Source organism: Ovis aries, chromosome 8 (assembly GCF_016772045.2).
Source record: "Ovis aries strain OAR_USU_Benz2616 breed Rambouillet chromosome 8, ARS-UI_Ramb_v3.0, whole genome shotgun sequence".
In the NCBI taxonomy this organism is placed as follows: Eukaryota; Metazoa; Chordata; class Mammalia; order Artiodactyla; family Bovidae; genus Ovis; species Ovis aries.
In genome coordinates, this window is record NC_056061.1 from 84,601,569 (window position 1) to 84,615,714 (window position 14,146).

General features: G+C 47.9%; 2 protein-coding genes across 4 annotated transcripts in view; both read right to left on the reverse strand.

Moving 5' to 3' along the window:
- AGPAT4 (1-acylglycerol-3-phosphate O-acyltransferase 4) overlaps positions 1-14,146 on the reverse strand; it is a 134,248-nt gene that overhangs the window by 70,167 nt on the left and 49,935 nt on the right. For all 3 annotated transcript variants that reach the window (XM_027972637.3, XM_027972636.3, XM_027972638.3), the window contains exon 2: positions 12,346-12,609. In XM_027972637.3, the coding sequence (XP_027828438.2) occupies positions 12,346-12,523 (178 nt within the window). In that variant the 5' untranslated portion in view covers positions 12,524-12,609. The remainder of the gene's footprint in view (positions 1-12,345; positions 12,610-14,146) is intronic.
- LOC132660263 (uncharacterized) lies at positions 597-11,628 on the reverse strand. The gene is made up of 2 exons (XM_060419881.1): positions 3,776-11,628; positions 597-2,009 (listed from the first exon to the last, which is right to left on the reverse strand). Exon 1 carries the CDS (start codon positions 11,506-11,508, stop codon positions 10,564-10,566), a length of 945 nt encoding a protein of 314 aa, XP_060275864.1. The 5' UTR covers positions 11,509-11,628; the 3' UTR covers positions 597-2,009; positions 3,776-10,563.

The window sequence follows — 14,146 nt, forward strand, 5'->3', positions numbered from 1 at the left end:
GCAACATCAGGCGGCCCAAGTATCGGAGCTTCAGCTTCAACATCAGTCCTTCCAGTGAATATTCAGGGTCGATTCCCTTTAGGATGGACTGGTTTGATCTGCTTTCGTGGTCTCCCCATTTACAAAGATACAGCCGTTAGCCACAGAGGACTGAGGCCCACCCACAGGACCGCATCTCAATTTGACGATGAGCAAAGACTCTGCTTCTGAATAAAACCCTGTTGACAGGTGGAGGGTAAGAATGTGTATGTCTTCTGGGGCGGGGGGGGACCCTGGGGACCCAGGGACGCAGCTCTAGGCACTTTCTCTCGCCTCCGCTGTCCTCAGTCACTGCGGTGATGAGTTGAATACACTCTATGAAGGTCCTGGGGCGAGGCCTGAACATCACATCACTCCTGGGCCCAGGAATGGGGAGCCCCTGCCAGCACGCAGGAGGCTTTCCCACAAATACACAAACACTCACACATACACTGCACGAAGGGCCCATCTTATATTCCTCTTTTCTAACCCCTTTCCTAGCTAATTCTTTTTGTTGTCTGGGCTTTTATTTTGTTTGGGGTTCCCCCCCCCAGTTAATAAAATACATGCTATAAAGGCAATTTTAAAAACTCATCTTTAATTCTAATGCCTTAAAGCAGCACTCCGATCAACTTATAGTCTGTATTTATAAAATTGGTATTACATGGCACCGTTTTGCCTCATGCTATTTTTACATAATATCATACTTAGGGTGCAACATGGTTCAAGGAAATAATGACCCAGCTGGGTATCTTCCTATAAAAGATTATGTGTGAACAGATCTTTAAAAAAAAAAAAATTAACAGCTTCTCAAGGCACATTTCAAATAGAGCTGCTCAGGGTAAGACAAAAATAAACCTTGAAGGAAATGGATGGTTTACAAGGCTTGGAATTTCTGGAGATGGCTATGTGGGTGCATCCGTGGACCAAGCCATGCTGGGCACCACTGGACACCAGTGTCCTCCAGGCCCTGGGTGGAGGGCACCCGGCTCCCGCCTCCTGACTCAGCAAGGTCGTGATGACACGTGGTAGGTCCCACAGATGAACAAACCGGCTCCCTGAACAAACCGGTGCAGATAAACCAGTGCTGCCCCTAGGCGATGCTGGAATATGCTTTTTCCTCAGCCCAGACCACCTTTCCCCTTCTTCCCAACATATCACACCTCCCACTCATTCAGTAACTTCTGATAGGATGCTGCTTTGGTGAACCAGCCTCCATCCCTCCCCAGGATGGACTTGCTCCACGTTCCTTGCGTGCCTCTAGCCTGGCCTCTGTCTGGCTGCTCTGTGGTGGCTGGCTCACATGCTTTCCCCAATAGCCTGGACCCCTCTGAAGGCAGCGGCTACATCCCCTTCACCTCTGAGCTCCAGGTGCTGGCCCAGGATCAGATCCCCAGGATGAACCCAAATGCACGCTTGTTAAGGAAGTGACAGACACCCTGCACAGCCCCCTGGTGCTGAGACAGGGCGTGGACACGCGCAGGGCTGATCCAAACAGACATTTGCTTCACAGCAACCGTGGGTGATAAAATAACTCTTACGCACAGTTTTCTTTGTTTTTCAAAATGTAGGAGAAAACTGGGACTTCCCTGGTGGGCCGGTGGTTAAGAATCGACCTGCCAAGGCAGGGAACTTGGGTTCGATCTTTGGTCTGGGAAGATTCCACATGCTGTGGAATCCAGGAACCCAGGCACCACCACTGCTGAAGCCCACGGGCTCCAGAGCCCTTGCTCAGCAGCCAGAGAAGCTGGAGCGCCGCGGCTGGGGAGCAGCCCCGCCCGCCGCAACTAGAGAAACAAAGAGCCAGTGCAGCCAAAGATGCATTTCTAAAAAGGTAGTGGGGGAACGGATTTGGGAATCTCAGCTCTCTGACTTCCTGTGTGACCTCAGACAAGTCACCTGACCTCTCTGAGCCTCAGACCACTGATCCATGAAATGGCCTCTCTCTGCTCAGTCGCTCAGTCGTGTCCGACTCTTTGCAGCCCCAGGGACTGTAGCCCACCAGGCTCTTCTGTCCATGGGATTCTCCAGGCAAGATTTCCAGAGTGGGTGGGCATGACAGGGCGTCCCTGATAGCTCAATTGGTAAAGAATCCGCCTGCAATGCAGCAGACCCAGGCTCAATCCCTGGGTTGGGAAGATCTGGAGAGGGGATAGGATACCCACTCCAGTATTCTTGGGCTTCCCTTGTGGCTCAGCTGGTAAAGAATCTGCCCGCAATGCAGGAGACCTGGGTTCAATCCCTGGGTTGGGAAGATCCCCTGGAGAAGGGAAAGGTTACCCTCTTCAGTATTTTGGCCTGGAGAATTCCATGGACTGTATAGTCCATGGGGTCACAAAGAGTCGGACACAACTGAGTGACTTTCACTTGGCGTGTAATGGGAGACTGCCTATTCAGGGTGGTTATGTGTTTAAACAAGGTAAGGACATGAAGGGTCTAGCGTGAGGCCTAACACACACTGCACACCACAGACTGCAATGATTACACGGATCAGCCATGGAAATAGCTGTGTGTCATGACTTCACAATCTCCATCGCCCTGTGGAACGTCACCTACTACAATCACCAGTGGACACGAGGCCTCTACTCCGGAGCCTGGCTCCTCCACCCTGGAGCCTGGCTCCTCCACCACCAGGCCATGCTGAGTGGTGCTGCAGAGAGGTTTGCGCTCAGACGGCCCCAGTCTCAGCTCCTCCACTTCCTGTGTGACCCTGGGCAACTTGCTTAACCTCTCTGTGCCTAGAACTCAAAACAGGAGTTAGAACGGCTGCTGCTGCTGCTGCTAAGTCGCTTCAGTCATGTCCGACTCTGTGCAACCCCATAGTCGGCAGCCCACCAGGCTCTGCCATCCCTGGGATTCTCCAGGCAAAAACACTGGAGTGGGTTGCCATTTCCTTCTCCGATGCATGGAAGTGAAAAGTGAAAGTGAAGTTGCTCAGTCATGTCTGACTCTTTGCAACCTCATGGACTGCAGCCTTCCAGGCTCCTCTGCCCATGGGATTTTCCAGGCAAGAGTACTGGAGTGGGGTGCCATTGCCTTCTCCGGTTAGAACAGCAAGTGCCCGCTAAGTGTTGGCTGGCTGGAAGTCTACGGAATAAAACAGCAGAACTGAGAAGCCTGACCCCGCTTATATACACACTGATTCTCTTCTTTTTCTCCTACCTGTTATTCTGGCGCCATTTAAGTGCAGACACGCGAGCTCTTTGACTCTATAACACACTGTAAATAAGATCTACCTTAAGTCCATTTCTGGATTGCGTCTGCTACTTCCGTTCAGAATGCTGAGTTGCTAACCAGGTATGGTTTTTCCTTCATTTGGTTGGTTGGTTGGTTGCTGTGCTACTCGAAAAGCCTCAAAGTGAGGACAGAAGGAATCAAGGTCCGTTTTGCCCAAACATGGGGCAAACAGGATGGTCTGGGTCTGTTCCTCACAACGACTTAGCCAAGGTGCCCTTGCATGAAATGATTATGAGACTTTCAGACAAGCAGACCGCAAGCTCCCTGGGGGCAGGCTCGTAGCTGTCTTTCTCACCACCAGGTGCCTAGTACCCAGCACAGCGCCTGGCACACAGCAGGCGCTCAATGTTTGCTGAATGAATCACCAGGAAACCACTTAGAGCAAGATCTCTGCTGCTTGACGCGGTGGCCTCTTATTTCAGTTACGGAGACCGCTGCCAAGGCCTCGGGTCTCCAGGGAGATACACACACACTCTCCTGGGCTCTTCATCAGCCCCTGAGGGCACGGACTAGCCGGCACCTGTAGAAGCTGCCGAACCTCCCAGGCCCGGCCGTCAGAGCTATAACCCCAGACGACGCGGAGCTTGCTTGTGAGAGCCGTGAGGGCGTGGAGACCGACACAGACAGGAGAAGGAAATGGTACGAGCACAGGAGAGAGAGTGAAGCGAGCAAAGGACTGTCCCGGGAGAGGAATCCGGGTGCCCTCTGCTCGGCCCAGGGAGAGCCCTTCACCTCTGGGTCAGAACCACAGAGGCAGCAGGAGTCCACGGTTCAGCAGAATCAGCGACGGGAAGGGTCAGGACCAGGGCTCTGGGGCCAACATAGCAAAGACCCTTCCTGACATCTTGCGGGCGATAAACTATTGCCCCAAGTGAAAGAGCCAAACCCGCTCCGGACGGGAAAGAGTGAAGAAACCGCCTGGACGAAAATAAGCGGGGCAGTCCTGCCATTCATCAGGCTGGGAAGAGACACGGAGCAAGCCAGCTGCCAAGTGAATAGCACGTGTTATTTCTCCCAAGGTCACCGTGGAAAATGCCACAGCACCCTCTCTTTGATGGATCACCTTTTATCAAAGACACTCCGGTCTGGCCCTGTTCTCTCATGTAAGACGGGGTGGGAGGGCACCCAATTGTGGCCCCCACCTCATGACACACACAGGAATGTGTCTAAGCCCTGCTTCTCCTGGCCTTACTCAGAAATAGAAACCTCAGAGGGCTGACCCTCCTTCCCTTAGACAGCCCCCCACTCTGCCTCAAGATCTCCGGCTATGATCCTACCCTACCCTGCCCCCAGGATCCACCCTGATGCTATAAATACCCACTGGGTCAAAGGGGAGTACCACTTCCCCAGGGCCTGCTCCTAGGGATCCATGTGCCTCCAAGAAATCTCCTACCAAAAGGATCAGTAACAACTCCCATCTAGAGGAAATCCAGGAACAGATCGTGGGGGGCTCCTGGGCGTGTTCGCTCATCTGGAGCACCTCCTTCCTGTCGTGCCCCTCCCCCCATCCCCCTCCCATCCCTGGCCCTGGTCCCTCTGCCCCCTAACAGCTGCTGCTCCCAGCTACACCCCCACCAACTCATCTCAAAGCAAGGAAACTAAGACATGCCCAAGAATCTGGAACTCAAACCAAGACATTTTAAAAAAACAATTCTTATCCTGATTCAGGAGGGGCTGTGGTAGGAGGTAGGTTCTTCAATTCTAGGGAGAGACAAAAGAAAGGAAAACAGCCAAGTTCACAGTATGGGTGATGGCGCTGTGTTAAAGCGAACCTGGCCAGGTACTTGCCTGGTGGTCCAGTGGTTAAGACGCCGCACTCACAATCTGGAGGGCACAGGTCCGATCCCTGGTTTGGGGAGCTAATCCCATAGGCTGAACGGTGGGGCCTAAAAGCAGCAAACTTTTTTTAAAAAGGAAAAAATTAAGGCTTCCTTGGTGGCTCGGTGGTAAAGAATCTGCCTGCCAATGCAGGAGACACAGGTTCGGTCCCTGGTCCAGCAAGATCCCACATGCTGTAGACCGACTAAGCCCGTGTGCCACAGGTTTTGATCCAGGGCTCGAAAGCCTGTGAGTTGCAGCTAAGAGCTCGTGCTCTACAACAAGAGAGGCCACCTTGATGAGAAGCCCTCCACCACAACTAGATAGCAGCCCCCGCTCAGCGCAGCGAGAAGAGACCACGCAGCAACGAAGACCCAGAACAGCCAAAAACAAATAAATTAAATTATTTTAACAAGAAAAAATAAAGCACACCAGACCGGCTCCAGGGACCAGCCTGGCACCCAGGAGAATCAGACTGATCGTATGACCAAAGTTGTTGCAGTGGAGGAACGGCCCCAAGAACCCGAGGTTCATCACCCCACAAGAGGGACGTCACCCTAAAAGTGGGACAAGGAAGCATCTTCAGTGAAGCCTGGTTCCCCCTGGGGTTCCGGGGAGGGCGCCTATCCATCTGAGATACTGAGCCCCGCCCTCAGGTCACAGCTGGGAAGGGACTGCTACATACTGGGGTCCACTATTGTTAACTAGGAAGGAACTCTGAGCAGTGTTATAGTTGGAGAAACAGAGCTTGCGTCTCTCCTCATGCTCAGCCACCGTCTGCTGCAAATCAACCAGCCAATACCCTTCAAGGAGAAGGGGTGGGAATGCAGAAGGGAGATGTAAAGAAGAGAGGTAACCATCTTCCCAAGTGCAAAAAGAAAAAGAAAACACCCAAACTCTTTATTAGAAAAATATTGGAATTTGGTCAATTCCACTCCCTCCCCTTAATTCAAATGTAGTTCATTTTTTGAAAGTACCCAACCAAGTAAACTGCCATTATGAGAAGAAAGAAGATAGCCTTACCTGTCCGCCCCCCCCCACCCTCTCCTCTGCAATTCTGCTTCCCTCCGCCAACACAAATTTCAGTTTTCATCCTAAACTGATGTGCGTTAAACAGCTCACGAAGCACTTTCATACGCAGCATGTCATTCTGTTTCTTTGACCAGCCACTGTGATCCATCCTGCTGCTGAACTCAGAGGGTTTGTGGGGCTCACCCAAGGCGACAGCCTACAAGCAGGAGGGCAGGATATTCTTGCTTCATCTCTGCACCCCAGACCCTGACCCCTCCTCAGCGTCATCAGCCCTTGGCAGTCAGAGGCACCTAGCGGAGTCATGCATCGAACGGCTGTGAAATCCAGGAGCATCACGCTCCAGAAAAAGTAAGAGACAGGCTCAAGGCACAGAGGAGGGGAGCTACAGCATGGAATTTGAAGCCAGGCACTGGAGCTGGTGTGTGGGTGGGGTGTCTCGATGGCAGTTCTGTGTCTCCAGCCCTTCATGGAACATTAAGGTCAGCTGTCATCCTCCACTCTCCCCATCCCCCCCCCCTTTTAAAACCTCTGCCATTAATAGGTTCTCCTAATTCTTCTCTCCTTTTTTTAAAACACACAGAGTCAAGGGCGGGAAGGAAAGCGAGCCAGCTGGTCTTGGCCACCTTTCCCTAGAGACTAAAGGGCACATTCTGTACAGGGGAAGGTAATATACAGTTCTGTGTGGCAGCCCGCTTCTTGTAACTTCCTTCTGTCTCCTCACCTTGCAGAGGTCGGCTCCATACCCCACCCCCAACCCCCACCATTCAGTATGCTAAGCCAGTCTATCTCAGCCTCTCAGGCTTAGGGGCCTACAAAGCTAGGGGGAAAGGAACTGAAACAGCCCTCCCAAAGCAGCCATCCAAGTCAAACAAACTCTTAAACTGTTGCTCCTCATGGCAGCCCCTGCCACTAGACTAAGATTCTCTGCCCGTGTGGCATGCTGGAAACCGACTCTATTTGTCACTTACGTCAGTGGCCTTTCGCATGCCACGACTGGTGACTACTTTGGACTCACCTAGTGCACCACCAAACTCTTGACAAACATTAAAATAAATAAATAAATAAATAAAGACGCATACAGATGCAGCTGCATTAGTAAAAAGCGAGCAGGTAACGTAGGGGTCTTGAATGTCTAGGAAACAATTTATCTGCTGTTTTTCTTTAAGAAGTCAGCTGTGAGAACGGTGAATGCGGCTGATTTTCTAAGCTTTAGAGTGATTCGCTAATCACCTGGAGAGGATGATTCATCCTAACCTGAGAGGAGAGTTGACAGCAAACAGAGAGGGCCTGATCACCTCTATTCTGAGCTGTTCAATAGCCCACGAACTATAGCCTCTGATGAGGCTTCCCAAACAGGCTCTCTCTTACACGTCTTTGGTTGTTGCTGCAAAACACTCCAAGGATCTGTCAACTACAGAGGACAAGTTCAGAGAGAGAGAGAGAACAGCTTTATATCTAAGACATGCTGGGGTACCAGGAATGGAGATGCTGGAGAAGACGGGGGGCGGGGGGTGGGATTCCTCACCACAGTCCAGGAGGCATCACCCTCTCCTACCGCCACCACACTCTCCCTTCCCAAAAGCTAGACCTGCTCCTCCAGAGAGAGGCCCCCCTTCCCTTTTCAGGTGACTTCTGTATCTGATCAATCCAAACCCGTGGGAGCTCTCCTCTGGGACAGCAGGCAAACAGCATGGGGGGATATCCTGGGATGGGAGGGACCTGGCCATGTACTTCTGACCCTGTTGTGAAATTAGACTGTTGGCCATTCACGGCACCCTGGGTGAGGAAACACCAGTGGTCTTGGATGGTTACGTTTCATTTGGAATCATGTTAAATAATTATTTGTCATGTTGAGAAATCCACCTTGCCTTCTGAATGTGCTCCGCATCTTAATCTCCATCAGAAGATCTCACGTGCTGCATCTAAGACCCGCCCAGCGCAGCCAAACACATAAATTAAATAAATAATGAATGTTTTATAAAGAATATTGACTTGGCATGTCTCCGCTACCTCCCAAAAGCAAAGCAGAGACTCTTAGGAACTCTCGTTTCAAAGCCTATCTCCTATTTCTGAACTCCAGATGAAAATTCAGTCCTTAAGCATCCACCTGAGATTTCAACAGAGGTCACAACAGTGCAAATACACGTGATTCCCAATCGCAAACTGACGGATTTTGGAATCTCTGTATGTGTGTGCAAATCATATAAATGCAGGCTTCAATGACAAGTGCAATTAACATTGTTTGTTAAACAAGTTTTGTTAAATAGACACTTAAATGGAAAAAGACATTTAAAATTATAAAGTAAATCTGAAGCAATTATCTCCTCTTGATTATGCAAACTCTTTTCTTCAAAAAGTTACAAATCAGTTTCTGACCACTCCTGCTGCCTCTGTCCAGCCTTGAAAGGTTGTTCCCTTTTCTGAACCATGGTAAGTGCTTCAATACTATAAACAGTATCGGAGTAAAATGCATGACTAACAAATTTGCATGACTGCACTGAGTGGGTGGCCCAACCAATGGGCTACAGACAGGAGGATTAAAGACACATTTTTTGCAACTGTGACTTTATGGATCTTATGAACATGCTCAAGACATTTATATAAAATATTCCAACCCAAGACACAGTAGCTCTAGTTCACATGCCACATTAGAAATAGTGGCAGACATATCTGCCAGTTCTGAGTCAGCGCAACGTTACAAATGAGGATGCAGCTATTATTCTTTTCCTCATAAGATCAGTATCTTGAAGTTTCAAAAATAGCTCATTGAATCAGTAGTAATCCATCTGGGTAACTGTATGCAGCTTGTATTATTTTGATTCAAATTAAAATCTGATTGCTTCGTTGAAACAGATCCAAAGCGATATCCATAATTTTGAAATTTTTGGCATAATTGAAGGCAGCTGAGATTTTTTTAATTGCTTCATTTGAAAAAGTTCATTTAAAAAAATATTCATAATCATATATGTAATTGGAAATGATACACACAGCATTTTGTGCTATTGAGAACAGGTATAGATTTCTGGTCAATCAACACCAAACTCATCTTTAGACATCCCCAGATTCACCTTGTATTATTTTCATTTTTGAAATTCTGGCGAGTTGAATTAGTCATGTTTAAAATAGTCTAGTGTAATCACACAAACACACACACACACACAGACATGAATGTACATAAAACTGGGGAAATCCAAATAAGGTTGGCGCACTGTGTCAATGTCAGTTTTCTTATAAGCATGGTACACTGTAGACGTGCAAGACGGCAACATTGGGGAAAACTGGCTGAAGGGTGAATGGGATCTATCTGTATTGTTTCTTACGATCATATGAGCACCAATTATCTCAAAAAGTTAACGAAAAGAACCAAGAAGGATGAACAATATATTATACCAGTATTTGGTTTTAAAAAGTATGTGTTCAGTTCAGTTCAGTTCAGTTCAGTCGCTCAGAGTCGTGTCCGACTCTCTGAGACCTCATGGACTGCAGCATGCTAGGCTTCCCTGTCTATCACCAATTCCAGGAGTTTACTCAAACTCATGTCCATTGAGTTGGTGATGCCATCCAACCATTTCATCCTCTGTCGTTCCCTTCTCCTCCTGCCTTCAATCTTTCCCAGCATCAGGGTCGTTTCTACTGAGTCAGCTCTTCATATCAGGTGACCAAAGTATTGGAGGTTCAGCTTCAATATCAGTCCTTCCAATGAATATTCAGGACAGATCTGCTTTAGGATGGACTGGTTGGATCTCCTTGCAGTCCAAGGGACTCTCAAGAGTCTTCTCCAACACCACAGTTCAAAAGCATCAATTCTTCTGTGCTCAGCTTTCTTTATAGTCCAACTCGCACATCCATACATGACTACTGGAAAAACCATAGCCTTGACTAGATGGACCTTAGTTGCCAAAGTAATGTCTTTGCTTTTTAATATGCTGTCTAGGTTGGCCATAACTTTCCTTCCCAGGAGCAAGCGTCTTTTAATTTCATGGTGGCAATCACCATCTGCAGTGATTTTGGAGCCCCCCAAAATAAAGTCAGCCACTGTTTCTACTGTTTCCCCATCTATTTATTTGCCATAAAGTGATGGGGCCAGATGCCATGATCTTAGTTTTCTGAATGTTGAGCTTTAAGCCAACATTTTTACTCTCCTATTTCACTTTCATCAAGAGGCTCTTTAGTTCTTCTTCACTTTCTGCCATAGGGGTAGTGTCATATGCATATCCGAGGTTATTGATATTTCTCCCAGCATCTTGATTTCAGCTTGTGCTTCTTCCAGCCCAGCGTTTCTCATGATGTACTCTGCATATAAGTTGAATAAGCAGGGTGACAATATACAGCCTTGATGTACTCCTTTCCCTATTTGGAACCAGGCTGTTGTTCCATGTCCAGTTCTAAGTGTTGCTTCCTGACCTGCATAGAGATTTCTCAAGAGGCCGGTCAGGTGGTCTAGGATTCCCATCTCTTTCAGAATTTTCCACAGTTTATTGTGATCCACACAGTCAAAGGCTTTGGCATAGTCAATAAAGCAGAAATAGATGTTTTCTGGAACTCTCTTGCTTTTTCCATGATCCAGCAGATGTTGGCAATTTGATCTCTGGTTCCTCTGCCTTTTCTAAAACCAGCTTGAACATCTGGAAGTTCATGGTTCACGTATTGCTGAAGCCTGGCTTGGAGAATTTTGAGCATTACTTTACTAGCATGTGAGATGAATGCAATTGTGCGGTAGTTTGAGCATTCTTTGGCATTGCCTTTCTTTGGGATTGGAATGAAAACTGACCTTTTCCAGTCCTGTGGCCACTGCTGAGTTTTCCAAATGTGCTGGCATACTGAGTGCAGCACTTTCACAGCATCATCTTTCAGGATTTGAAATAGCTCCACTGGAATTCCATCACCTCCACTAGCTTTGCTCGTAGTGATGCTTCCTAAGGCCCACTTGACTTCACATTCCAGGATGTCTGGCTTTAGGAGAGTGATCACACCATCGTGATTATCTGGGTCATGAAGCTCTTTTTTGTACATTTCTTCTGTGTATTCTTGCCACCTCTTCTTAATATCTTCTGCTTCTGTTAGGTCCATACCATTTCTGTCCTTTATCAAGCCCATCTTTGCATGAAATGTTCCCTTGGTATCTCTAATTTTCTTGAAGAGATCTCTAGTCTTTCCCATTCTATTGTTTTCCTCTGTTTCTTCACACTGATCACTGAGGAAGGCTTTCTTGTCTCTCCTTGCTATTCTTTGGAACTCTGCATTCAGATGCTTATATCTTTCCTTTCCTTCTTTGCTTTTCACTTCCCTTCTTTTCACAGCTATTTGCAAGGTCTCCTCAGACAGCCATTTTGCTTTTCTGCATTTCTTTTTCTTGGGGATGGTCTTGCTCCCTGTCTTGTGTACAACATCACAAACCTCCATCCATAGTTCATCAGGCACTCTGTCTATCAGATCTAGTCCCTTAAATCTATTTCTCACTTCCACTGTATAATCATAAGGGATTTGATTTAGGTCATACCTGAATGGTCTATTGGTTTTCCCCTGTTTTCTTCAATTTAAGTCTGAATTGGGCAATAAGGAGTTCATGATCTGAGCTATGTGTATGTCTTACGTATCTATACATATACAGACCCACCTGCTTACATGTACAAACGTAAGAGCCATACATACATGTCTTCCCTTATAGAAATAACCTATATATGCACACATATATGCTATTTCTGTAAGGATAACTAAGAAATCACTGACACTAACTCATTGGAAAAGACCCTGATGCTGGGAAAGATTGAGGGCAGGAGAAGGGGATGACAGAGGATGAGATGGTTGGTCAGTATCATCGACTCAATTGACATGAATTTGAGCAGACTCCGGGAAATGGTGACGGACAGGGAAGCCTGGCGTGCTGCAGTCCATGGGGTTGCAAAGAGTGGGACACAACTGAGTGACTGAACAACGAACAATGATTGTTTCCGAGGAGGAAACCTAAAGAAACAGAGACAAAATGCTTATTTGCTTTTCATAGCAGAGCCCTCCTTGTCTGTTGAATTCTGGCATCTGGCGGTGCTGCTGGCATTGCTCATTTAAAAAAATAGCTTGAGAATGAGGACAAAAATAGACATTTTTCATTTTGTCAAAAACTCAAACAAACAGAAACAAACAAACAACATATCTAAGCATACACTGCAAGCCTAGTAACCTGCATAGAAAGTCCTAACAGTAACGCCCATGCAAACAGAGAGCAGAAGGGAAGCCTCTTACGGCTGGAGACGCAGTAGGACAGCCGGCAGTTGATCTTCCGGAAGAGCTGCTTGTTCACCGGCCAGAGAAGGAGCGTGCAGAGCTGAATGGTATTGATGATGAGCCCCGAGGCAATGAAGACGTAGCAGAAGATGAGGTGGCAGAGGAAGTGAGACTTCAGCAAGGCGACGAGGTCCATGCTGGGGGCGTGCTCCTCGCCCAAACAGCGAACACCCACCGCAGAACACGGCCAGCGGGGCGCGAGGCTGGGACTCAGAAAAGCACCTGAAACACACACCGAGGCCAAACGTTAGAAAAAATATTACTGCGCTCTTAGAGGCAGGGGGGAAAAACACTCAGAAGACAAATACACTCTCAAGATTACACTGTACAGGCGTGGATTTCTTTTTTATTTTGCAAACATTTATATAGTACTTCCTTTACCTCAGGCACAGTTTCAACCCTTTAAAAGAATATTGTTGTTGTTGTTGAGTCACTTAGTCGTGTCCGACTCTTTGCGATCCCATGGACTGCAGCCCGCCAGGCTTCCCCGTCCATCACCAACTCCTGGAGTTTGCTCAAATTCAGGTCCATTGAGTCGGTGATGCTATCCAACCATCTCATCCTCTGTCATCCCTTCCTCCTCCTGCCTTCAATCTTTCCCAGCATCAGTCTTAAAAAGAATAGTTCCTCTGGTTATCCTAACACCTGTTAGGCAGGTACTATTGTTACAGAGAAGGAAATGAGGTCCAGAGAAATTGAGCAGCAGCACCCATCACCAAGGAGAACTTGAGGACCAGAGTCTGCATCTCCAGCACTTCCTGCCCGCCTGAACACTGCCCCCCAGAGACTCCCCTTCCCTCCATTCCTCATCTCCAGATGTCAGCCCAAACATCCCTTCTTCTGGTGAGACCTCCCTGCATGCACGCCTGCCCTGGGGAAAGTGGGCGCCACTCCTGGGGTGGTGCTAGGGGTGGGGGTGGGGCGGGTGGCATCCCCTGCAGTTACGGTGTTACTAGTTCAACTGTTGGCCTTCTGACCCTGGACTGTCCCTTCCCCAGGGGACACAACTGTCCTGAAGATCGTCACTGTCTTTCCGGCCCTCGGAGCAGTCACTGGCACAGAACTGGAGCTTAATTTTAAAAATACATAAAGGGACGTCTCTGGTGGTCCATGGGGCTTCCCTGATAGCTCAGTTGGTAAAGAATCTGCCTGCAATGCAGGAGACCCCAGTTTGATTCCTGGGTCGGGAAGATCTGCTGGAGAAGGGATAGGCTACCCACTCCAATATTCTTGGGCTTCCCTGGTGGCTCAGCTGGTAAAGAATATGCCTGCAATGCGGGAGACCTGGGTTCAATCCCTGGAGGGGAAGATCCCCTGGAGAAGGGAAAGGCTACCCACTCCGGTATTCTGGCCTGGAGAATTCCATGGACTGTATAGTCTATGGGATAGCAAAGAATTGGACACGACTGAGTGACTTTCACTTTCACTGGTGGTCCATTGTTTAAGACCTTGAGCTTCCACCGCAAGGGGAGCAGGTTAGATCCCTGGTCAGGGAATTAAGATCCCTTATGCCAAACAGCCAAAAAAAAAAAAAGAAAAAGAAAAGAAAAATAATTTCTTGAATTGAATAAAAAAGAAATACAACATATCAACTTAAAAATTACGAGATATACAAATATATATACATCTGTGGAATGACTTAATGAAGGTTAAACAGAGATTACCTTTGGGATGTCGATAAATACAAATAACCAAATAGGAAGGCAAGAGAACCACCCTACCGCACTCCTGATGTGCATACACACACATACACACACCC